Source organism: Cryptomeria japonica, chromosome 7 (assembly GCF_030272615.1).
Source record: "Cryptomeria japonica chromosome 7, Sugi_1.0, whole genome shotgun sequence".
Taxonomy (NCBI): domain Eukaryota; kingdom Viridiplantae; phylum Streptophyta; class Pinopsida; order Cupressales; family Cupressaceae; genus Cryptomeria; species Cryptomeria japonica.
Window position 1 is genome coordinate 526,658,743 of NC_081411.1, and position 27,781 is coordinate 526,686,523.

General features: G+C 37.3%; 1 protein-coding gene across 3 annotated transcripts in view; it reads left to right on the forward strand.

The window, feature by feature from the left end:
- The window catches only part of LOC131072404 (uncharacterized), a 190,444-nt gene extending 166,094 nt beyond the window's left edge, over positions 1-24,350 (forward strand). For 2 of the 3 annotated variants that reach the window (XM_058008545.2, XM_058008542.2), the window contains exon 3: positions 23,895-24,350. In XM_058008545.2, the coding sequence (XP_057864528.1) occupies positions 23,895-24,088 (194 nt within the window). In that variant the 3' untranslated portion in view covers positions 24,089-24,350. The remainder of the gene's footprint in view (positions 1-23,894) is intronic. The other variant, XM_058008543.2, reaches the window with a different exon arrangement.
- The last annotated feature ends 3,431 nt before the right edge of the window (positions 24,351-27,781 follow it).

The window sequence follows — 27,781 nt, forward strand, 5'->3', positions numbered from 1 at the left end:
CACCTGGGTTGCTAATGCCTCCAAGTCACCCGTACCAGTTTTTGTTGGTACTATATCGGTTTCTGCCTCCAAGTCACCCTTACCAGTTTCTGCTGGTACCATACCGGTTTTTGTTGGTACCGTACCAGTTCCTGCTGGCACAGTACCAGTTCCTACTGGCATCGTACCAGTTCTTGTTGGCACCATACCAATTCATGTCGTACCAGTACTTGTTGGCACCGTACTAGTACATGTTGGCACCGTACCAGTACTTGTTGGCACTGTACCAGTTCTTGTTGGCACCGTACCAGTTTCTGCCGACATGATGCAAGTTTCTGCTGCCGCCGTACCAGTTTCTACTGCCACCATACCAGTTTCTATTGCCGTCGTACCAGTTTTTGCTGCCGCTGTACCAGTTTCAGTTTCTGCCGACACCGTACCAGTTTCTGCTGCTGACGTACCAGTTTCAGTTTATGCCGACACTGTACCAGTTTCTGCCAACACAGTACTAGTTTCTACTGCCGCCGTACCAGTTTCTGCTGTCATCATACCAATTTCAGTTTCTGTCGACATCGTACCAGTTTCTGCTGTCGCCGTACCAGTTTTTGTTGTCATCATACCAGTTTCTGTTGCCGATGTACCAGTTTCTATCGACACTGTACCAGTTTCTACCAGAATCGTACCAATACCTGTTGGTACTGTACTAGTGCTTGTCGTACCAGTACCTGAACATGTCGTACTAGTACCAATTACTTGTACGGCGACCTCGTTTTTCCCTAGTGCGGCCTCCTCTTCCATTGTCTGGTTTGCTATACTGGTATGGACCATTGGACTGACTTCTGCCTCTACATCGTACGGATTAACTCGTGCACTTCCGCTCCCTAGTCGTACGACCTCTTCAACCTGTGCCAACTCTTCACTCAGCTTCACATGGATGGCACAAATCTCTGCACAGATACCCTCAAACTTTTCATACAACCGCTCCCTGCGTGTACAAACACTGCGAAGGAGGGGATTGTACGGATCCTGCACGTACAGTTTGTCTGTTTTCTGACCGTATGGTCTTTCTCCTTTATCTGTTGCTAGTCGTACAAGATCGTATGACTTAGTTTCCTGTGGGTGCAATGTTCCGCCGTACGGTATTCCTCCTCTTGCAGGTCGTACACTGTACGGGCTATGCCAGTCTCCTTTCTTTGCCGATCGTATGTCGTACAGATAACTCAAACACTCCCTCAACTAGCCTATGTTGTACGAGTGGTCTAGTACAGGGTTCCAGTCATCCCCTACGAGTATCACCCGCGGGTCCTCGTCCTTGCCTAGATTGATTTTTTTCACATCCCTTTCCTCGTACTTGATGGGTTTACCCCGTTCAAACTGGTGGGTTGGCGTGTCGTCCATCCGTGCCATTCCCTCTTGGTATCTACCGCACTTCGGGGAAAAGGATTGTTTTTCCATCCCGCCGCTTGATTCTCCTATCTCACATATTTGAAGCATGTGACACTCTGGGTGGAAGACCTCATAGTCTTCCATTTGCCAATGAAAAAGTCCCGCCAGTGAACTGGTTCCATCCTCGGGACATCCGTCCAGTTCCAACACTCCTTCCTCGTCGGGTTCTTTCCCTCCTCTGTCTCCTTCAGAACCCCACTCCCATCTATTTGAATCTTTTGAGTCAGAGTCCGATGACGCGAGCTCTTCGCTAACGGACTAGTTCCTTAGATCAATTACATACTTATGACCGTCACTCTCAATTGAGAGCGTATTCCTTTTCTAGTTATGATTAGCTTTGGCCATGATCAGCCACCCCCTTCCTAGAAGAGCGTCATACGCTTTCCTTTCCAGCGGAATGACTACAAAATCTAGAAGGAATTGCTGCATCCCAATTACCACCTTTTGTGCCATGAGGGTACTGAGGGGTTTGATACCGTGTTGATCGGCACCGACCAGGTGGAAGGTTGGTGGCCAGAGTGTAGGCTTGCGGAGGCTTCACCAAGTTTCCTCCAGTAGTACGTTGACTCCGGACCCACCATCAACAATGATGTTTGTAAGCTTTTGTCCCATTAGATCCATCTCTACTACTGTCGGTTTCCGTCCGACGCCCACCACGAGTAGCATAGGATTCATGGCATCTGTACCAGATTCCTTCACCGGGTCCGTACTACATGGTTCCGCCACCGTTTGGTGTTCCTGACTGAGGGTAGTGTCCATGGTTACATTTGTCAGAGCCATCCTTAACTGTGGCATGGTCTGTAGAAGGTCATACACGTACGGGTATTGTGGTTTGTAACATCTGCTTAATGATAGTCTTCTCTAGTTTTGACCGGACTAGTGTACCGACAACCATGTGCGAAGCCCTCTGCTCTCCAGCCATCGCCCGCTCGATATCCGCCCTTGCCTCCTGGAGCCTTTCTTTTTTCTGTGCGAGGGTCAGGATACATGGCTTTCTTGTTTTGCAACCTTGTGATTGCCAGTACGTCTTCTCTTGATCCCTCCACATCAAGCATGTTCACCCCTTTTTGGTTTGGACAATCTATGTCCTCATGATTTCCTGGACCGCACCATTTGCACAACAAACTTCCTGTATCACCTCTGTTTTGGCATTCTCGGGCAAAGTGAGCCCATTCGTTGCACTTCCTGCACTGAATCATGGGTCGCCCCTTCCCGTTGTATTGAATTTTGCTCCTTGGTGTGTTATTATTGGATCTGTTGTTATCCCTCTGATTATTCCTGTACCCTCCAGGTGAGGCGTCAGAGTTTGCTGTTGGCTTCGACGGTGTCGTCGGTGGTGTGGTTTGGTCGGGTTGGGCGTAGAGCACTTGTGTGCTCCGTGCTTTCAAGTTGTATGGGCATTCCTTAGTGGAATGTCCCGTTACTTGGCAGATGTCACAGAAAACTTTACGGGGGCAACTTCCTTTAGTGTGTCCTTTAGTCTTGCAGTCAGTACACCATAGTTCTTTTCCTTCCCTACCACTTTCTATGTCACCTTTTAACTCCATCATCCTCATCATATCCTTCCGGAGTGCTTGTACGGTTTTGGATCCCCCGTCGCTGTCGTCGTCCGTGCTGTCACCATCGCTGGTCCGTCGCTTCCCCCGGGATGTCTTGTTTTCACTTTCAATATCCATGGCGTGGTTGTATGCTTCATCGTACGATGGCGGAGGGACCACTTTCATCGTCCTTCTCAGAGATGGTACCAATCCTTCCACGAACCACCGCTTCTTGAGGCCATCTGCCGGCTGGTTCTCCATTTTGTTAAGTAGTTCCCTCAGCCTTCTGTTATATGCGCGCACACTTTCGTTTTTTCCTTGTTTGGTGTTATAAATTTCTGCCACAATTTTGTTGTCATCTCGTAGTAGTTTGAATTCTTCCTCGAAGGCTTTCCTCAGATTGCTCCAGGATGTTTTATGCTGGGCATCGAGGTCTGTGTACCAGTCGATAGCTATTCCTCGCAGAGTGGCCGGAAATGCCTTCACCCAGTAGTCCCGGTCATCCTGGCCATTTGCTTCCCAGATGGTGATGCATGTCTTGCAATGTCGTACCGGGTCCTCTGATCCGTCGCCCATGAATTTTGGGAGTTTCTGCTTCTCCGGGGTGTGTGCCATCGTTCTATTCTGTACGGTTTTATGCAGTGCCTGGAAGTGGCTATATGTCGGAAAGGTACTATGTGTCTGGGAAGTACCGTATGCTCCTGGTCTGGTCGGGCCTTTGCCAACCGGGCTTTGGTCACCTTCGCTTCTATAGTCCCTCCTTCCTGAGGTTTCCCGATTTGATCTTCCTATTTTGATGCCCTCTGACAAGGACAAATTTTTAATGCCAGACAACGTTGCTTCAAAAATAGTGGCGATTTCCTCGTGCAGGTCTCATACCGCCTCCTCTCCTTGTTCGGAAAATTCCGATTGGGTGCTTTGTGATTCGGCTCTGGAGTCTTCTTCACCTGACGTCGAGTGTGGGGCTTGGTCGGCGAGATCTTCTTCCGCTACGTCTAGAAGTGGCAGGTTCCTGGCGACCTCGGCCAACTCCTTCCACGTACACGATTTTTGCCTCTCCTGACTACGACTCGGACTCACACTCCGACTTCTGCTGTGTTTCTCCGGACTCCTCGAGTCGGCAACCTCCCTTAGTCGCCGTCTCCTGTCGGCCTATGTCTACTCCTTCGGTAGCAGTGGTACGTCTGTCTTTGTTTGGCCGTAGGGGCATCAAGTGCCAGAGGTACGGCGCCGACTTGCCTCCCTCTCCTCTTCCTCCCTATGACTTCGTTCCTCGTACTGTCGAAGGACTTGTTGCCGCCGAAGTTCCTTTGTCGTTTCCTCCCTTTGGTCTTGGAGTGCAATCAAATTTCTGGCGAGTAACCTTGGAATACTTCCTAGTAGGTCAAAGACGGGGTGCTGACGGTGAGTTCACCACGTACCATACCTTCCGAGACGGCTCTCTCCTGAGCCTCTCGCCGTACGTACTGCGTGACCGACACGTCCCACAAGTCCACCAAGTTTGTCGTCAACTGATCCTCTCGTTCCTCTTCCGCGGTACTCTCTTCGTGCGTGTCGCTGTCCACGACAATTAATTGCTGGTTAAATGGTTGGCCCATTAATTGCTTCCGCTTGCCGCCATGGTTATCTCTAGGTTAGTTCAGGCAACGGCGCCAAAATGTTTGGTCCTAAATGTATAGTTGGTGAATAACAAGATAACACAGTACTTCCTGCACGTACCAAGTATTCATGGAACAAAACAATTGTACATCATAACATAAATGACAAATGATAATAATTAGACCAGAAAGTTATATCTTTATTCTAATGTCCAGAATTGTCCATACATCCCCCCCCTGCCGAGGTTCCAACCAAACAATATATAGACCCGACGGTTGGCCAAGTTGCCAACCGTCACCAACTCCCAACTACCCGACGGGAACCTCTCGGCAACAACAAAACATAAACACACATAACACACTTATAATTATTATTCATACTAACATACGTTTTTACCCCTAACAATCACCTTGCTTGCTACTAATCAACACCTAGAGTCAATCTCTGCACTTTGCAAGCTCATCTAGCATAAGGGTGATTGGTATAGAGTTGCATGATGTTGTACTAAAATTCTCAAGGTACAATTTTAAATTGCATGCCTTACATGTTGGTCGAGAAGTCTTGCGTTTCCTAAATTATTGAGTCACCATGTTCAAATTCACAATTCAAATTTCAAGTCTGGGAAAATTTGTATGAAAAGTCATAAAATCATAATGTTCAAGTGGTCTTAGAGAAATTCGGGTTTCAAGAAAAGTTGAAATTTCTAGGGCAAAAATGCAAAATCCGTCTTCTATGGGGTTTTGGAGTTTCCATATAACAGTGTAACTTTTTGCACCATGGCTTTCAAACTCCAAAGCCTTGCAATCTTTATTCCATTTGGGATACTAGACTTCACATGCACCTTTGTAAGCACTACTAATTTACACTCTTGCCTTGAAAGTCTTCATTGATGACAAAGACCAGGGATTCATACTTTGTGTGTACATTTGCACTATTTACTAGATTACAACTAGACTATAAAACTTTGACACTATAACCAATCAAGATTGTGAAATTTCCATTTATGCTTGGATTAACCAAATTACATGTTAACCCCATAAGCTAGCGTGCACTCATCTTTTGTAAGGTTTTCCTCCCATTTTGTAATTACAAGAATGTAAGCAAAGCTTAGAATCTTGATTAATATAACCGGTATGGATTCATAGTAGATTGCTAGCATGCAGATGGGATCAGAAACCTTGCTTGAATTACAAGTTGAAATCAAAATCCTGTAGGGCATTCAATCATGAAGAAATAACGTGCAATGGTAGTTGACAAAACCACATAGCTTTTTCAAACTTGCAAATGCATTCAAAAGGTCCACCATGGAAGAATTGACCTGCACAAGTATTCATGAACCTTGTTAAAAAAAGTATAAGCTCTGCAAAGGAAATTATAAACCTATGAAATATAAAAACATTACTGAGATTGTCATGCAAGCTATACAAAGAGTTGCAACTGCATACAGTTAATGGTTGAGGCATATTGGAGACATAGACATCTCCATGAGATAGTTACATTGCTTCACTAAACGCATCTAGTTGACATAAATCCAAACTACTCAACCATTACCATCCTCCTTGCTCGTGATCAAATGGGAGGTTTGAAATAGGGTAAACAAATACAGAACTACATAATCAAAGATGGTTTGAGCCAGACCTTTCTACAGGAAATCCTCTTACATCTCTGTATGCCAAATGCAAAAGAATGGAGGTGGCATGCCATGTGTTTGATGGAATGGTTGACAAAGAGTTTGTATTGTGGACATCAATGATTTCAGGATATACACAAATTAAGGATGCTAATCTGACCTTTTAACTATTTTCCCAAATGCATCTTTTAGGTGTCACGCTTGACATTCTTACCTTTTTTTCTATTTAGCTGTATTTTCACTCATTTTTTTCTTGCAAAGAGATTCATGCTCATGTTGTTGAAGTGGGTTTGTGTTTGATGTTCTTGTGGAAAGCTTGAATGCCCTCATACAATTTAGCATTATATGTGGCGTGTGAACTAGTTGATTAAATTCCTCAAATAAATGTGAAAATATAAGCAGGCATTGAAATTGTTCAACATAATGTCTTTCATGAAATTTGGTGTTGTGACATGTCATTATATGCACAAATTGGATTTGTTAATAGATCTCCCAATCAGATGAAACCAATACCAAAGGACATCTTTATAAATAGGGTGTATAAATTTTTCAAAATATAAGAGAAAAAGATTTCATTGTATGCTGCAGTTGTTGATATACATTTGTGCAAAATATAGAACATAGACAAGACAAACTATTTGACAAACGGCTTTAGTAAAATAGAGTGCCATGAAATGGGATTATTGCTAGCATTACAAATAAAAGAATTGTCATTGACAAGGCACACGGATTGATTGACAAGATGCCTCAAAGAAATTTGTTATACGCAGCAATAACTTTAAAAAGCATTAAAATGGCTCTAGAACTAAAGTTACCAAATTGGATATTAGTAAGTTGGTATGACAATGTTTTTTGGATTGGGTACATCAATACAAAAAAAATATAAAATCATAAATAAATTTATATTTTAGGCCTAAAATGGGAGTTAAGTTTAGAAAACCACATAACATGTATAATATAGTGCAAAGACTTGGACAAAACAAAAAATTGCCACACTAAAAAATGTTCAAACATTGGCTTTGGCAAAAAATTAGGTTTTTTTTTGGCGAAATGAGTTCATTTCACATTACAGTGTCATATAATTACAAATTATATATCTACATTAATATTTTTAAATTTTATCCATGGAAAACATGGGCCCAAAACAATTCTCTTTTTTGTCTTTTATAACTAGAGCAAGGGTTTGGGAACTATCACAAGCAGAGTAGAGGGATGGCACTCCTTGCAGGAGTTTTAAGCTTGAGAATCCCCTACAAGGTGTAGGTGTTGGGTTCAAGGAGTAGAGCCATTCACAAGAGTCTAGGCGTAGAGCCCTTTGTGAGATTAAAGGTCAAGCCATATCGAGGCTTTTGAGTTTTTGGTGAGTTACAAACTAGTTGACCTATGAACATTTAGCAGTTAAATGAGTTTTTGAACTAAAATACAAAGAATATACAAAAAGACCATAAAAATCTTACTTCAATATCAATATAAAAAACCTAAATGCCAATTTCAAACCAAAGTAAACAAAATAATAAAACACTAACCCATAAGGTACCAAAAAACAATTAAAAATTCTGACAAATTAAAATGCATAGAATTAATGATATTGATAAAGAAGTGCTGTGGAATTTCGCTTGTACTAAAAACACCTTGAGGCCATTAAAGCATTTGTCCACTTCCAAACAAAGGGAATGACAAAGTACATTCTTTCTGCAGTTTCTTAAATACAATGCAAAAAAGTCTAGCTTCCAATACAAGTATTCAAGCCCTCAATCCATTTTCTATCTGATTAATTAAGGAATTACCCTTCTTGATCTACTACATTTGAAAGCAACTATATAAAAGCGTTGAATGGTGAATCATGAGACACTAGATTGGATAAATGGAGACAAATCTCATAATTAAGACATTTAAAGAAACTATTAAATATGACTTTGTTTCAATAGGTCTCCATTTCATTGGAAAAGGTTCTTGTGAAAATGCCAAAACATATTGAAAACGATATCCATTTTATATGAATAAAAGCACCTTGTAAACACTCAAACTTTTTGCAGAATCATTTGAGGATAAAAAAGAAACATCTCAAAAAAGATTTAAAAGAAAAATAGAAACCTTGTCGAATTGCTTGGATTCATCAAGGCTACTACATTTTTCTCTCAAAATTGTTTTGGGTGTATCCATGGATGTACCTAGATGATTCTAGAGGAGACATGTAGTACCTTGGATAAATCCATTATAGGGTTTCATACTAGAGACTATACTAGGTATGATTCAGATTTGATTCTAGGGATTTTGAAGATCAATTTAGTAACATAGCTTTGGAAAATTTATAATGTGTATGGTTGATATGCTTAGATAATTGCAAATGGAGAATATCCCGCAACATCATTTTGAACACACTAGTAAAAATGGAGAGAATAAATACTATTAGATTGTATATAGAGGCACGACTTCAATTGGTCTTCTTTGTCTTGATGTTTATATTTACGACACCCTCATCAGTACTTGTTGCAAGGAAGAGAGACAAGTTGTAAGAAGCAGTTAACCTATTTAGTACAATGCAAAAAATCTGGGTGTATACACATAATGCACGTAATGCTATGATTGATGGGTATTGTAAAAGACATATAAATTGTATGATGATATGGGGGAGAAAGGAATTAAGCCTAAGATTGTCATCTTTTTCACATTAAACTGATAGGTGATTGCAATTGATTTGGAGCTACTTGAGAGAGGTCATATTGTTATAGTTGAGAAATGGGATGCTTTATCTTGCAGATAACAACAATGTAAATACTTATAGTAGGTTAATTTGTTTATTGTGGATGAACATTTAATTGGTGGATAGGGTGATTCCATCCTAGTAATTGTTTCTAGAACAAGACATATTTCAAGTCAATTTGAAAACTGTATTTGCATTGTTGCTCTTTCTACTTTAGATATAGACAATAACTAAGCCAATATACATATTAACAATCCAACACAGAAAGAAACTAAATTAATGTCTTTAGTCCATCTTGGGTGGTACTTCTGGTTATGGCTGATTGAATTCCAATTGAGCCAAATGACTACTCAAGGTCTTTAGAATCATGATTTTTTCTTGCCCTAGCTTTAACATTTTACCAAGGAAGTTGTCAAGAAGTGTTAATGACATCTAGATGAATGCTTCACTTTCATTAAGGCATTTTCTTATGTTGGTGTGAAGCTTCACTTTTTAAACCTTTTCCTATTATATCTGTGATGTGCTGAAAGGTTATTGTAAATGTTATTTTCTTTCTTTTGTGTTGAATTAAATTTCTATTTGATTTGATTTGATTTGTAGTTTTCCTTTTCCAACATTTTACCTTTTCAATTTAGCATGTTACAATCCTGCCCACAAAACCAAAATTTGTACAAATTCCAAATAATAATGTGTTGTATATGTTTTATTTTGGCTTTTTAATAAGGTCAGTCTCACCCTTCTTGAGGAAGGATTTCTATCCCAAAACTATTGGAAATAGCAATTTTAAATTAACTGTTACTGGGTTCTACTAAAACCCCCTGCATACCCATATGAGTTTGCTTTTGGACCTGATTTGGGGCCAGGATGGCTTGGGGTTTGCTCAAGGTCCATCTTGGGTTCCTTGTGGGTCCTTGGGCAAACCTGGAACAAACCTAGACAATCGCAGAAGGACCCATGGGCTGGCCAACAGAAAAAAATAATTTTCATTTTATTAAACATTTGTTAAAGCAAAAAAGTACTATAATATCTAATATCATGCTAAATTGAGGTCTCTTTACCTCTTTGCCTCATTTCATAAACACGAGTAAAACATCATTTCTCCATGAAGTTGCCATTGTAGATTTTTGAAGGCTGTTGCATATTTCTTTGAAGGTGAAGGCCATGGGAGAGAAATACCTAGACCAACAAGAGAGACAGAGCTGCATGGTTAAGATTAATCTATCAAAAATGAGTTAATCTTGTAATTTTTTTCAAGTTTTGAATTTTTTTCACAAGTTTTAAAAAAATGTTTTGAATATTTCTAAACTTTTTTTACACAATATAAAGTTACAATGATGCTTTTTTTTTCGTTTTTTAAATTATAGCATTGTAAAATTTTTATTTTTTTAATATTTGTATAGAATGGTTGGTAGTTATGGTTTAGTTGTCCCACATGTAGGGAGATTGTTTATGTAGCATCAACTCTTTGGCAAATTACAACCTTGATTGAACAACTTTTTGATGATGGGGTTATCCTTAGTGTTGTAGACAATGTGGGAATGAGTAGAAGAGCTCATATAGTCAAGTGAAAGCTCACCTGTGTGCTATCACTAACTCAGAAATAAAAGGTTGTTTAAGGCTGAATAAAAAGGCTTGCTGAAGCAACAAATAATGGATCGAAGAACAAGAGAACGTCAACATGGTAAGTAACAAAGCAAAGGAAAGAGTACATTCTCTTTCCAAGGAATGATCACAGAAATCTCCTAGTGGCTTTACACAATCAGCCATCCCACATCCTTAACACCATCTTCTTCTTGAGAAGTAAATACCCCCTTTCTTTCCTATAAAAGAGGCCCACTGGGAAAGGCCTTCAAGAATGAGGCAGGAGGTCACAAATGAGAACATTTTTCGTTGCATTTATAGAAATGGGCTTCTTTTCAACCTTCTTAGATCACCATATTGGAGAGAAATGGTGACAACAATTGCCCCCACATCCACTAATTACATTAGTTTTGGGTATGAAAAGGTGCTTGCCACCTCATTGGCCAAGGAAAAATATTCAATAGAGGCATCATTGAGAACAATCAAGGATAGATGGCTTGAAATAGGAGTGTCCATCATATTTGATAGATGGAAGGATTGCAAAAATAGATCACTAATTAATGTCATCATAATGTTCCTTAAAGAGCTGATTTTTTTAGGTAGTTGATTGTGAGGGGCAAGTGACATGCAACTTTCACCATCGATATCCTCATATAAGCAATTGAGAAAATGTTGTTCAAGTCATAATGGACAATGCTAAAACTTGTAGGGCAGCTGGTTCAATAGTGGAGGGTACATATGGGCATATTTTTTTGGACACCATTTCCATTCACTCTCTGAACTTGATATTGCAAAAAATGGCACAAAGGCTAAGTGGGTCAAAGAAACCTACATGGAAGCTGAGGAGATTCAAATGTTTGTCACAAATCATCATATGCCACAAGCCATCTTCAAGATCTTCTCTAACTTGGAGTTCTTGAAGGTAATCTTTTTTTTTATCATAGGTATTATCTTTAAATTTTTATATTTTTGCAAAGTTGCTACTTTCTAATTTGTTTTATTTTTTACACCATGTTAGTTTCTAAGATTTGATTTACATCACACATAATCATCTTGAGACATATCGTGAAGGTGTGAGGCATTGCATGGCATGGTCATCGATATTCTTTGGAGTGTATGGAAGTAATCATAGACAAAGAGAGCCCAAAAAGTCAAAGCATTGTTCTAGATGATGATTGGTGGGCTCGTGTGAAATATGTTTTGAATTTCACTAATCCCATCATGAGTATGATTAGGTATGTAAATGTAGATTGACCATGTTTGAGTGAAATTTATGATGACATGGAATCCACGATTGAAAAAATAAAGACCATAATAGAAGCCAAGGAGCATGACTTAACAGGAGCATTTTTCAACAAATGCAAAACATCATTGTTGATTGTTGGGAAAAGATGATGGTGCCCTTGTGCCTTATAGCATTTTTTTTGTCCCTAAAGTATTATAGAAAAGAGATATTTTCCTTTCCGAGGAAGGTGGCACCATATAGAGATGAAGAGGTTGTTATTGGGACAAGATTGCATTTAGGAGAATATTCCCAGATATAGATAAAGAGAGTGTTGTTTTTGACAAAGTTTGGCCACTTTGTCTCTATAAAGAATCATGATTTATGTGCTCTTTTGAGACAAGTGTTTGAAAGATGCTCATGAATGGTGGTACCTACATGGCCAAGGCTCTATTGCCTACACAACACCTCCTCGTTGGCCTTGAAATCTAGGTGAAATTGGAATGCCAAATTAAGGTAGTAGGCAGCTGTATGTAAAGGCTTGTGAAGCTAAAGGTGCCATCGCTGATCAATGATCTCCCATATGGGACTATGGTTAGTGTCAACCTTTGAATGCATAGATCTAATGGGCTCCTTCACCCTATCCATGCCCTCATATATGTAGCCCATTGTAGGCTTCTCTTTATTAGGAAACTCGTAGGAGAACAACTAAAGGCTCTGTGAATTGTAATCATTGTGAAACATTAACAATGAACATAAATAAGTATGAACAAAAATAAGCAAATGAAATTGAAATAAGAACAAAAAAATAATGGAAAGTTACCTCTACAATCTCCTTGGCCAGTTGCCAAAAACTGTGCACATCAAAAACCTGATCAATCACGTCAGTTTCTGCATTAGTATTTGTATATGATGATGTAGACCACTCCTTGCAAACATGCATCTCAAAGTGGCCTTGGATTGAAGCAAGGATTGCAATGTGATAAAATTGGTTGCAACGAGGGTAATTCCTAGACGAGTCAACTCTTTCCTACTTGTGAATTTCCTTATAAGGTTGAGGACCCAAGTATGATTATATATGTATTTACAAATATTTCTTGCATGCTCTATACATGTTTTGATCCAAAGAAATTTGCCAAGATCCTCCAATATGAGGTCAAGGCAATGAGCAACACAAGGAGTCCAAAACAAGGAGGGGTGCCTTTCCATAAGAAGTATTCCTGCAGTGACATAATTTGCTGCATTATCTGTAACTATTTGTACCATGTTCTCCTCACCCACCTCAACCAACACTCCATTCAAGGTCTCACAAAGAAACTTATCGTTTTTTGTGTTTCCTGAAGCATCAATTGACTTCAAGAACATTGTGCTGCTTGAGAAATAAAAAAATCAGTGATTTGATAAAATAAAAATTAAAAATCTTAATCACTAAATCAATGGACTCTTTTCAAAGTACAATTACTTGAGGAAGAAACAAGAAAATTCTACAATGTTTCACTTCCTCTATCGGTCCAACTATTAATCATGATGGTGCAACTCTTCTTCTTCCATATCAAATGCTGCTCATCAATTGTGGCTTTCACATCAGCCACCTTTTGAGCCAAAATAGCACCTCTTATCTCCTCATCATGAGGGGATTTGAACCCCACACCACATATAATAATGGCATCTATCATAGTTGTCCAATAAGGAGATCAAAACAAATTAAATAAAAAAAATAAGTACTAACTCTAAAATCTTCAATGCCACATACTCTTAAAAGCAAAAAAATCAATAGACATAGAAATCAAATTGTGTATTTTAGAACAAAAATAATAATAATTACCTAGTTGCATGGAATGGAATGGTGTAGTAGAACCATACATATTTGTTGTCATTATATGACACCCTTGGTCCATCAGTGAGAACCGATCAGAGATATGTTCCATGGACCAGCGCGGTCCCAGTTGATCAAGGAGAGAAGAATCATGAAGTGTGAAGTGTTGCCTTGTCCGGAGGAAGTTCCTCCCTTGGCATTTTCTTCTGCCCCGGAACTCCGGAACCCCGAGGTTCCGAAGTTCTTTGCCTTAGCCGCTTTCTTTCCTTCTCCGGAACTTCGGAACCCTGAGGTTCCGAAGTTCCCTTCCTTCCCTTAGCTTTTCTCCAGTTGTCCGGAACTCCGGAACCCAGAGGTTCCGAAGTTCTTTCCCTAGCTTAGCCCCTCCTCTCCTTAGCCTCTCTCTTTTCCCCCCGAACTCCGGAACCTCGAAGTTCCAAAGTTCCTTGTCCCTTTTCTCCTTCCCTCTTTGGAACTCCGGAACCTCTCCGGAACCCCGAGGTTCCGGAGTTCTTAGCCTTCCTTTCCTTCGCCTCTTCTCTTAAGCTTCTCCTTTGCCCAGAACTCCGGAACCCCGAGGTTCCGAAGTTCCCCTTCTCTCTTTAGCCCTTTCCCTTTCTTCCCTGGAACTCTGGAACCTCGAGGTTCCGAAGTTCCCTCCTCGCCCTTCTTCCTTCTTTTCTTCGGAAACTCCAAAACTCCGAGGTTCCGAAGTTCTCTTGCTCGCTCCCCCTTCTTCTCTCCGAAACTCCGGAACCTTGAGGTTCCAAAGTTCCTTCCCCCTTTGCCTTCTCTCTAGTTCCTCTGGAACTCCGGAACCCCGAGGTTCCAAGGTTCCTTGCTGCCCTCCTTTCTCCTATCTCGGAACTCTGGAACACCGAGGTTCCAAAGTTCTTCCCTTGTCTTCCCACTTTGGGAGTCCGGACTACCAAAGTATCCGGACTTCCTTCCGACTGGCGACATTTCCCGATGGTGTGATCGACACTCAAGGCTTTTAATGCTCCGACACTTTTGGTGACTTGTGCACTTTCTTTTGTGGAGCCACAAGGGTGCATTAAGTGTTTTTGGCAGGATTTCCATCAAGGAGGTACAGGGCCATGATTGGTGACTTATGTCATGTTTGACTTTGGAAGGTTAGCCAGTCCACCTTCCTCAAAGTTGCCTTTGGTGGTATGGCTAGGTTGCTTGCATGTACAAGCCAAGTGCATGCACTTCCCTGCACTTCCAGACTGACATGCAGGGGTCATGATCACCATTGTAACCCATTTTTCTATATAAGGCTGTTAAGCCTCATTGTAAAGGGTTCTCTCCCTGCTGGCTTGAGCTATTCCATGCTCTCCCACTTCTCTTGTATTTATCTTGTATTTATGCAAATGTAAGTTTGGCCATTGGCCTTATGATTAATTGAAATCACCATTCTTGCCTACTTTCAGCTTATGTATGTTGTGTATGCTTTTTTACCTCCATCATAGGTGTATGTCTTGTGGCTTTTTCTCTCCATATATGTTGTGCTAACTAGTTTTCTGAGTGTGACTTGTGGGAATCCTTCTCCCCTCTTGGCATTCAATGAATTCTAACCTTCATACATGCATTGGGGTCACTCGTACAACTGAAGTTGTGCATCTCCTGGGTGTTTTCAGTTGATTTTTTTTGTGTCATTTCGGTGGGGAGAGAAACAATCTCTTCTTGGTGCATCACCTCCCTTTATTTCAAGCATTTCTCTCTTCCCTTTACCTCTACAAATTGTTAGGATAGGCTGAGTTAGTTTTGAAGTGTTGAGTTGGTTCAACACTTGCACCTAGATAGAGAAGGAAGCCATCCTTCTCCGGAGATTCAACCCCCTTGCGCAAGGTCCCACACTTCGGGGTTGTTTCCATGTTTCACAAGGTTGTTGAGTTGATAGCTCAGCAAGGGTGCGAGCTTTTGTGATAACAATATCTAATTGCACTTCTTTCCCCGTCATACTTGTCCTTATTCCAGCTCATGTTCTCAAGTGATGCTTGGGAACTTGGAGTCATGCGTGGAAAAAAATATGAATCTAATTCGGATGAAGATTTACAAATCCGAGGCCCAAGATTGACATTGGCACTACTCATAGATCCAAGAAAAGGAGAAATTGAAGAACTCTCTCTAACAATGATTGCCATTCCTTCCCTTTGCCTCTTTTTCAATTCTTTTTGCTGCTCAAAAGTCTCAAGTTGACATTGCACTTCATGTACAACTTTAGGGGGTGCTAATGTGCATGCTTTAGCATCATGGCATGGTATTTGTGCAAGATGATACTTCAATTGATTAATACCTCCCCCATTGTATTTCATTTTGCAATGAAGACATGTTATTTCACCTTTTTTGGTCCTAGGGATGGCATGTTTCCAACTAGGATCCTTTCTAACTAGAGTAGAAGACATTATGCTTGAAAATTTGGATCAATCTATAAATGAATAAAAGAAATTAACATTTACACTTTCTAATTGAATGAAAATTAAAAAGAAAAGAAAAAACTAAGAAGAATTAGAGTTTGCAGCTAAAGAAAAGGAAAAAAAGCTAAAAATTGCTAGGGTCTAATTATTTGATAGCTAAGGTTTTTTGTTTTTTCCATTAACCTAAAATTAAATTAAATAAAACAATTGTACAACAAAATAGAAATTTGAAATTAAGAAAATAAAAAATACTAACATACCTTTTTTTTATTTGCTCAAAAAATGAAGAAATGCAGCTCCAAATTAGTGGTAGCCTCCTCCAAATCCTTCTTAAGCTCCTCTAGATACGTCAGTGGCAGCTACTAAGTTGCCCAAATGATCTCTAATAACTGTTTGTTCTCAATCAATTTGTTGGTTTTCTCTTCAATGGCATATAATTTTTGCTCAAAGGGTTGTTTTTCTTTCCTTGTGCTTGAAAACAATATGATTGACTTTTTAGGGTTGAGAGGAAAATCAAAAGTACTTTTGTTTTGAGTGAAAAGTGTTTTTATTTTTTATTTTTTTGGTGAATTTTACCTCGGCCCGCATTATAGAGTTTGGGGCTCGGGACTCGCAGAGTGTGGTGAGTCTACCAAGATTTGCCTAGACTCACGTCTTAGGTCCTTGGGACTCGTTTTGGTTGCCTCGACCTTGGACTCCAAAAGAGTCTTGTAACTTTGACCGAGATTGACAACCTAGCCAATTTACTTGACAACACATGGCCAAGGGGAGATAAAAAAGGAGACATTCCAACACATCGGGTCTATACACCAAGCTTGTGGAATGTGTAGAATGCTTGGAGATAATTGCCTAGTACCTAACATCATGAAGTTTTTCTAGGCAAACATGAATCTTCTTTGATTTGGTGGGCCCCTTTTAGGATTGACTATGTATCAACGTGAAATATAATGGTAGGGGATAGTTGTCAATCATGCATTGGATGAGCATTGTTTCACTTAGCTATAAATGGAAGTATTTTTTTTATATTGATAACCGTTTACAAATATTTTGTTCATATGCGAATCAACATGAGGTCCATACAAGCTCTTGCGAGCACAAAAATGAGACTAATACTAGCTCCTTTTGAGCAACCACACTAGAAATGACTTATGGAAGACCAAGAGTCACCACTTAGAATGCCATATTAGATGTCCCTTATGGGATTTGAACTTGGGACTCCACAATGAGAACTCAATGCTTCAACCAATTAAGCTCAACCCTTTGGATGTTAAATGGAAGTATTTCCCTTGGGATCCATGTCTTTTCCCATAGTTTTGTAATTTTGGTGTTAGGTTGTGTCTGTGTCAAAAATTTTAGGTTTTCATAGGCCATAATAAGTTTCAATATCAGTGTTATAAAGCTGAAACCACTTGGTAGAGGTTAGTTCTCTAGAAAGTGAAATTTGCAGAGGGATAGTGATCCTTGTGTCATTTGGTTGATGATGCATTAAATTTTGGGTAGACATTCATATTATGATGTATACCTCGGTGGAAAAGGGTCATTAAATAAATTGTAGAAGCTCTCCATATTTATACAATGTACATTTTGGTTGATTTTTGGTCATAAGTTTCTTGCCTTTGTTGATGTCCCTGTTTATGTGAATGCATGTGGATACAAGTTGCAACCAGTCTGAACGGAATGTTCATGTACCTTCTTTAAGATTTGCTGAATTGTGCTGTAAATTTAATAAATGAGATAAAATTACTATAGATCAATGCAATTTCTTCAAACCTTTGCTAGCTGTTCATCCAGTGGGATCAGGTACCAGTCTATTAACAAGAAATTGATCATTCCTAATGCATCTTTTGCATTTAATTAAAATTAATCCTCAAGTGAATCTGCAAATTCTTTAGAGAAACTGTATTTGAGAATTCCACCTTTGGATATGTTATGTACTGTCATTATGGTGAAGCTTTGTAGGATTTCTTTATGTCCTTTTTAAGGTTTTGATCTGCTGTACAAGTAAATTAGTGTCAAGAGTTGTTAGTGACAATTAATTGGGCTGCACTTGCACATTGGGTTTAGTTGAAGATCTCTTTGAATTGTGAAAATTGTTATACATAAAACCTTGGGTAACCCCCCATGGCCTTACAAACTCAAAAGTGCAAAGGAGACAATCCTCTCTTGTTGATGGCCTGATCCTCATTGCCTGATTATGATCTTTGTGATTAAGATGAGCTTGCATCCTTTTTAATTGTCTAGGATCACATCCATGGGAGTCTACTTCTTTGCAATTGTTTATGAGTTCAAGGCTGAGTATTTGGAGTACCAACAAAACCTCTGGTACATCAGCTCTTACATCGGCAATGTCAAAACTCTAGCTTGGTCTACTACTCAGGCATCTAGTTCATCCTTGCCCCATGAATTCATTACAGCTTTACTGCACGGATAAGCTTCTTGTTGTGTCTTCCAACTTGTCACGAGATTATTGACTTGACCAATGAGTCTTGACTGCAGTTGAGGAAGTTCCAAGATCCCCCATTGCCATTGCAAGTTCCACTGGTGCTTCTTAGCACTACCAGGTATTTGATTTGCAAATACTGACGTAGGTGAACCCTTTTCTACAGGTACTGAAGTTTGTAAGATTCAGAGGTCAGGGCTGCACAGTAAGGTCAAGGTCACCCTTAGGAGGATCAAGTCTACCCTCGCGGCCTCAATCTATAACTCTGCACGCTTTTTGATTTCACAAAGCACATTTTCACAACCTTCTGATTCCATATTGAGCCTCAGATTTGAGTAATTTGTCTTTTGTCACAGTCAAGTCTGTCTCATCACCTAGTTCCAAGTATGCACTCATTTCAATTATTTTTACCTTTGTTTTAGGTTCTGATCCATCAAATTCAGATGTGTCTAGACTCGGCTCTTTTATCTATAGGCTAATTGCTATATTGATTGCCTTATTTAATTTATTATTCTAGATCCTAGATATTTATTGTGAATGATGTTTTATTTCCTCTATAATACTCAAAAAAGACTATTTAAAATTTCCTTAGAATCATATAAAAGAGTAATGTTTTGCCAACATCTTAGATCTGTTTATTCTGATAATCAATCATTTTTTAATTTATCTGATAATATTTCTTTGCTATTTGAGTATATGCATCTCTTTTATATTGCAACGCATGTACAACATTTAGGGAATTTTTTATTTTTAAATCAGGTGGGTTGATAAAATGGCTACAAGGTTAGATGTATGGGCAATCGAATTTTAAAAACCCGAATGCAAGTAAAGACCCGAATGCATGTAGATGTTGATCACTTGTAATCGAATTTAAAAAACCCGAATGCAAGTAAAGAGGGAAAAATGTGAAGGGAAAGACAATGCAATTCTCAAATTTCATTCAAGACCTGAATAGAAATGGGAAGATCTCTCTCAAACCTGAATTGAAACAAGAACAAAACAAACATCTATCTTGATCAATCAAGGAATTACAAAACAACAAAATAAAATAAAGACAAAACTGAAAACAAAACACAGCTTGCTTGATCAAGATGTCCTTCAAAGAGATGGAATAGCTTTGAAAGAAACAATCAGCTCCTTAAATAGAAGGCAAAACCAAAACGTTGAAACCCTAGCCACGTCTTTAACAAATTCGGATTTCAACCATAATCACCAAAAACGGCATCCAAAGAGGAAGAAGAACGAGTTAAATCGCCTAACCAAAACACGTGTTGAAGCAAGGAAAATAAACGTTTAGGTTAAAGAGACCAAAACACCTCCATTTATGCTGCAAAAGGGGCTATGAAGGGAAAAAAACGTGGCTCCAAAACCAGCAAAATGCCTTGCAAAAAGGGAAATACGTGGCCCATAAACCAGCAAAAGAGGGATAAGAATCACCACGCCTCTATTCAATGCATTCTCCCACAAAAATTTGTTTGAAACTCCTCCAAAAATTCGAACTCCTTGGAGAAAACCCAGGTCGGTTTCTTGGAGAGAAGGAGCAAGTTTAAAATGCAAGCAAAAGACATGAAATCGGGTTTTCAAATCCCCTTTACAAGTTTTAATTTGCTTCACTTTTCAACTCATAAGGCAAAATTGGGTTTGTGAGAGAAAAGAACAAGAAGACATGTCAAAATAACTTGTAATAGGGAAATAAAATCCCCTTTACAAGTTTAAAATGACATAACAACTTAACTTAAAAAAGAACTTGTCATAAAGAAATAAAATTCCCTTTACAAGTGACCAAAAACATTAAGACATGTAATAGGGAAATAAAATCCCTATTACATCTCAAAATCACTTAAGTAGGAAATTTTTAAAGAAATTACAAGTTCTTTTTAAACTTTAATTTTAAATTCACTTGTAATTTGTCTAAAATGTTCCTACAACAACTTAAAAGACATAAAAAGCAAGGGGGAAATAAAAAGTAAGTTACAAGTGTCAAGTTTCAAATAAAGTGCACTTGTAATTGTTTTAAAATTTTCCTACAACACTAAAACAAGAGAAAAATAAAACTTGCAATCAAAGGAAAATTTCCCACCTGCAGTTAGGAAGAAAAAACCCGAAATTGAAAAAAAACATAGCAAACGAACTCAGAATGCGATGAAATTTGAAACGTGGATCGATGATGGACTGAGGATGAAGCATAATTTTTTTTGCCTCGGGAAGTGTGCCTTAGAGTAATTTTTTTCATTTTTAACAAAAAATTTAAAGCGGTTGTCTATTTTTGTGAATACAAAAATATGGACAACAAATTGCTGGCATACTAGGTTATTGGTTGAGGAAGGTTATGAACACATTTTTTGGACACCTTGTGCTGTCCACTCCCTCAACCTAATGCTACAAAAAATTGGCATCAAAATTGAATGGATCAAATAAGTGTATGTTGAAGTCAAAGAGATCCAAATGTTCTTCACCAACTACCATGTGTCACAAGGTATATTTAGAACATTCTCGAGATTGGAGCTGCTGAAGGTAAATTAAATAATAAATATGTTTACTCTAGTTAACTTTTTAATTTTTTTTTTATAAATTTAGTTTTTTTAATTTTGATTTTGAAATAGGTTGTCGAGATCCATTTTGCCCCCAACACAATTGTGTTGAAATGACTTTTGAAGGTTCATGAGGCACTATCTAACATGATAATCAACCCACATTGGTCCACATGGAGGCAATCTAGCTCTACAAGGGCAGCAAAGGTTAAGCAAATGGCCCTAGATGACATTTGGTGGGATCATGCAGAGTATCTCCTCAATTTCACTGATTCCATATTGAGTATCATCCATTATACTAACATGGATAGGCCTTGTTTGGGTGAGGTATATGATGGTATTGACTCAATGATTGAGAAGATGAAAGTCATCATAAGTGCAAAAGAGCAAAATCTTGAAGAAAACTCTTCAAAGAACTACATCAAATCATGGTAGAGCAATGGAACAAAATGACCACTCTGTTGCATCTTCTTGCCTTTGCATTGAGTCCCAAATATGTTCCCCCATATAGAGATCCTGACGTTGCTCAAGGGTACAAGGCAGCACTTTGCAGACTCTTTGGTGATAGTGACATGCGGCATGTAGTGAGGAATGAGTTCATGGGTTTTGCAAGCACAAATGATTGTGGTCTTGATGCTCTTCGGGACAAGTGTAGGTCAATGCTCATAGTTGGTGGTACTTCCATGGCCCACATCTACATCCTTTTGCGATAAATTTTTTATCGCAAGTAAGTTTTATTAAAAAGAAATTTTAATCTTTTAAGTTTTATATATATTTAATTTTTATCATTTAAATTTTTAAATTTTGTAACTTTTAACTCTCTAATTTTGTCTTCATAGGTTGCTAGTTCATCTTCATTTGAGAGGAATTGGAGCTTATACTCCTTCATCCACTCAATAAAGTGCAATAGATTATACTTATAAAAGGTGGAGAACTTGGTCTTTGTGCATTCAAACTTGCGGCTCCTTACAAACAAAGAAAGTGCCTACAAAGAAGTGGGATATTGAGCCAGAGAATATTGAGTTGGATGCTTCCATTTCCCACCTTGCTGCACTTGAAGTTGATGATGACTATGAGCCACCTAGTGAGCATGAAAGTGCCAATGCCAATGCCAGTGTAGCTGCTAGTGGCACTATTTTGTGGTTCTTCTAATTTACCATAATATAGATCATCTAATATGGAGGAGGATGGTATTTTTAATGGAAGATATGATATTCGATCAATTATGGCTGATAGTTGACACTTGACATTAGTATTTTTGAACTTTAATATATATCATGGTAGTCGAGTTTGACTAATATTTGACTATTAATATGGTGGTGTATTTTGTTATGTTATTTGATTATTGGTATGGTGGTGTATTTTGAACTTAATTGCTGCTGCAAATATACATATATTTTTTATTTTTATATGTTTTTGTATTGATGAACCCAAAATGAACCCAATCCCCCAAATTTTTTTTGCCTGAACCCGCAAACCAAACCCTCAAACTCATACCCAAGCCTGAATCTGAACTTGTAACTTAGCGTTTAATTAGTCTTTCATACTTAATGGGCTTGTGAAAGATAGACATTATCAGCATGAATTATTACTTTAGTTCTTTTGCAATGTAATGTACGTAATGCCTAATAACTGGAGGATACCATCAATTTTGATTACAGATGATCCTAGTTATTGCATTGGATGGTAACCTATATCACATGATACATAAACAGCAATCAGTATATATTGTAGTACTTTATTTTCTTGACTGAATCTTGCACACCTCATACAAGGATAGTCAGAAACACACGTAATTTGAATGTATCTTTATGCTCGTAGCTGACATTCAGTTCTATGTAACCTTCAATTTTTATTGTTTATATGCGTAATAGATGCCAGAACTTTTTCACTTAGTTTGGAAATTTATTTACCATAGGCTGAAATATTTCAGCAAAGGTGGCTGTTACTAATTCCAGTTTCAAATTCATATGCTTGAATTATTATTATGCTTGTATAAAATGTAGCAAACAATCAAATAAGCATTAGTACCACTGAAAATTCGGAATACTATGGACTTGATCATATCGAATAAAACGCTACCTGAGTTGCAGATACCAGTTTGCAATAGCAGAGGATATCTGTGAAACATAATGAACTCCTCTCGAATATACATGCTGTCATGAATTAGGCTTATAAAAGGAAGCTATGTTGGTTGTAATTTTGAGTTGTTTAACATTGGAAGCATACCTTTCGTTTAGAAATCTCTATAAATAATTAAATATATTTTATAGAAGATCAGGTAGGCATCCTCTAGGGTAAAAAAATAAAAAGAAATGCTGAAGGTCAACATAGGGAAAACCATTTCAAAACACATAACTGTTCTTATACGTGATTAGGTTTTCTATTGCCAAATCAATTAGAATACCACATACTTTGTGTCTGAGTTTTCAGTCTTGGAAATGTTACTGGTAAAAAAAGACTGGGATCAGAGCATTTTAGCTTTTTTAAGTTATGCCACCAATAAGCTGTTGGCATACAAAATGTTGAGGCACAGATTTGAGTTGATTTTGTCATAATTTTGGTACCCAATTTAACCGTTGAAAACAAACTAAAGTTGAGGTGACAAATAAACATGTTTAATGATGATATCCTGCAGAATCGATTGAATAATTATCTACATTATTTTTTGGTTTCAATGACGCTTGTTTCACATTTGTATTGGCAAATCAATTAGAATACCAGCTACTTTGTGTCCGAGTTTTCAGTCTTGGAAATGTTACTAGTCAAAAATGGCTGTTGGAATACAAAATTTTGGGTCGCAGCTTTGAGTCGAGTTCGTTTCCCCATAATTTTGGCACCCGATTTAATCGTTGAAAACAAAATGAAGTTGAGGGGACAAATAAACATATTTATGATCATGTCCTGCAGAGTCAATTAAATAATTGTTTACATTCTTATTTGGTTTCACTGGCGCTTGTTTCACATTTCTTGTGTTTCCATTCGCAGCAAAGATACATTATGGAACCTCATTGTCAAATGTGGATTGGCTTCATGGGAGTGCAGAGTCATTATTGACTCTGACCAACTTGTTTATTGTGTTGGGTTTGAGAGAAGGTTTGCGCAAAGAAGAAAGCCAGAAGATGACATTGGGTACAGAAGAAAAAAAAGAAATACTGGAGGAGGAGAGATCTTCTATCTAAATCTCACATGCCAATGATATTTTTATCAAGAAGTTGCCAACCATTCAAATTCTTTTTCAACAGGACATTTTAATGACCTTCCTGTTTGGTTGTCATCGCTGTACTGTTAACTAGAAGCTGTGCTATAATTTAGTATGTTATCTCTATGCTAGGGGTTATTACTATATAGAATTTTCTATGGTACTCAAACTAGCAGACACTTCCAGCTTATCATCTCTAAGATTAAGTTAATCAATTCAGTAACGAGAGAAGTTTAGGATTACTTCGATTACAAAAGTAGTACTAGGAATTTTCCTGATGTAGATTGAAACTAGATATAAAATTGTAAAGGAAAATATTTTTTCTAATCAAATGAAATGTGTAGTATTATGTAAAATAAAATAAAGTTTTAGTCTAGGTTAATCAAATGAAATGTGTAGTATTATGTAAAATAAAATAAAGTTTTAGTCTAGGTTAATCAAATGAAATGCTTAGAACTCATCACAAGTCAATCTAGATTAATAATTGAGTGTTGTGGTCTGGATAATTCAGTAATTAATGTTAAGCTAGGAAATTAATTGCAAAGTGGATTGGAGAATTTATATTTATGACCAAAGATATATGATTTTAACGAATAAATTATATTTCTCTATTTGTGTAATGTCTTAAATTTTGCACAAGACTTGTGCTTTCAATCGAGTTTGCATTTTAGGGTTACTTTGACGTCCGTGTCCTTTTGCCATGCAAATGTGATCCATATGGCTTTACACTTGTAAGGTTTGATTCACCAATTTAGTTTTGTTTGCTCTATTATTCGTGTAATGCTCGAATATTACTAAGGGCATTACTAGGTAAAAAATACACCTTACATTTTTCTATTTGCATTAACAAAGGCAACATTTGAACGCATAGAAGTATAGTCATCATACATGATTACACTAACACTAACACAAACACCAAATACACACAAAAGGATTGTGTAGGTGACACACAAGTAGATATATGATCTCATCTCATTAACAAGGGTGGCATGTATCACAATGTGACATTACCACACATGCCAATGAAATACCAAACTAAAAAGAAAACATCTATAATACATTTTGCTCCTAGTTCTCTAAGATGAAGTAGGTTCAATAAAACATCATATTCCTTTTTGCAATACAATAAACAAGATGTGAAAACCATAGTTACATGATTAACCTTTTGTTTGTTTCTTTAATACACACAAGGATATAAGAAAGATATACATAGTACCCCTCATCATTTCCCAGTCACTTACATCAATTGGGAGAGAGAGATTACCAAATATTCAAATTTGATTTTGTTCAATATGACATTATAATAGAAGATTATTACACCATTTGCACATGAAAGATTTTTTTGTTTTGTTTCATAAGATAGGTAGAACTACAAAGAATCAATAATATTTTTATTGTTATCTAGTTATTTAAGCATACATTGGATTTCCTTTATTTCATATGAACATGCATCACATAGAGTAATACACATATTAATGGATCTCTAATCTACATAAGCATATGTAAGTTTGTAGATACAAAGAAAAAGAGAGTGGACATACATTGTCATTAATACATTCACTAAACATGGTTCAACTAGATTCTTTCCTACACTTAGGAGTATACATAATAAGAAATGAAACATAGGTATGATACACACACATGGGTTCATTATTGTATTCAACAAATAACATTTCATTAACCCTAACATGTATGTTCGTACAACCACCTATAAAAGAGGTATGGTATATGAGTACAAGTAATCTCATTTATAATGAAAAAAATGTATATCTACAATCTAACATCCCAAAAAGTCAAACAAAAAAAATAAAAATATTAAACAAACTTTAGGAAAAAAATTCATTTCAAGGAAAATTGAAAAGGCAATAGTTTACAATCTATTAAATGTTCACTTCTGCAAGGAAGCATTCTATACTTCCACAAAGAACATTTACCATGTGATGAGTTTGTATTCACTAAGGCTAGCTTTTGCTCACCAATACCCAATTTTCCATTTGCTACGATAAACCAACTTTTTATCTAAAAAAAATTAGTGGCAAATGAATGAACATGACTATCATAGGTAGCATAATAATTTTGACTATTCTAATAAAATTCTACAAAGATGATATGTTTTTATATTGAAGCAACCATCATTCATATTCATTCCTACATATGCTTTTAATGTGATAAAATATAATAAAACATTATTTTAAACACCCGACAAATATATTACATTTCTCAAAGGAAACACAAGCCTAAAACATTGTTCAGTTAATATCTATTTTGAAAACATCTAAGATTTGCTCATAAGATAAAATGACCATAAATTCAATTATTGACATAATCATCAACTAATATAATAGATAGAGGACTTGTGAAAATTATGTAAAAAATGCCCATGAACACATAGTCTTATCACATTCATTATTCATTTTCTCTAAAATTGAAGAATATGAAATTCTTTCAAATTTATGTAGAATGCAAACAATGATACATTTCAACAACGTTTTAAGTGTAGTTAATGAATAAATACCTCAATGCCATTAGTGAGTTCCAAGCAATAATCACAAAGGGGCCAATAGAAAGAGTACTTACCACTCTACTATATAAACATCATCAAGTGAACATCCACACCACTTTAGTCAACCCTTGGGCTACATAGAAGAAGAGACATGGATCTACTTATGTAATCTAACTTAGGAAACCCATAAAGATCTCACAAGACACACAGATTTATACAAGGGTCTCATAAGACACTAGAGTTCCATAAATTTGTTCACAACCAATCCATGCAAAGGTAAATCAAAAAGGGAGGGAAGAAGGTTTTAAAACCATAAAGACATAGCAAGCTTAGTTAATGGAGTATTTTTCTTTCAACCAAAAACACTTAATTTTCACATAAAGACATACAAAGGCTACACATAGTTTTACACAATACTCGTAATCTTCATTTGCAAGATCATCACAAGACAAAAAGTTTGAAATTTAGATAAACTTAAATAGAGCCATTTAAAGACATCTAAGGTCTAAAACCAAACCAAAGAGTTTAAAACTTCAACACAAACTTTTGTTTATACAAGAAGGGCAAGGATCTCTACAAGACTCTAATGTATGAATAAACTAACTATATAAGATACTCATTCAATGCAACATTATCCTTAACTTATTTCAAATATCTCAATGAAAAGGGAAGTAAACAAAATCAATAAAATAGAGAAATGCATCTATTTGTAAGTGAAGACCATAAGATGAAGACAATTCAATTTTGATTACTCCTAAGCCTTTGAAGAATGTCTACAAGACACCATGAGAAGCTTATTTAAAGTCCAAAGTAAAACTCAATAGGAAAACCTCCATTAAACTCCAAAGAGGGATTTAATAAGAATAAAGAGCCCATCTACACATAGGTGGGAAGCATGCCTTTCAGATGAGTATTGAGAAACTTGAGTTGAGGGTTACGATAAAGAATTCAAAGTAGTGCTCAAAATTGATTTATACTTCATAATAACTCAATAATCAACAAATATAAGAGTAGCAAATGAATTAACATGGAAGCCACAAGATTAGCCACCAAACAAAGAGAACATTGATATATGTGAGAAGAGCCTTTTGGATGAAAATTCCACCATGAGAGAGAGTACAAGATTGCATTAATCTCAATTTATGCAAAGTATATGATATGTGTTAGTCC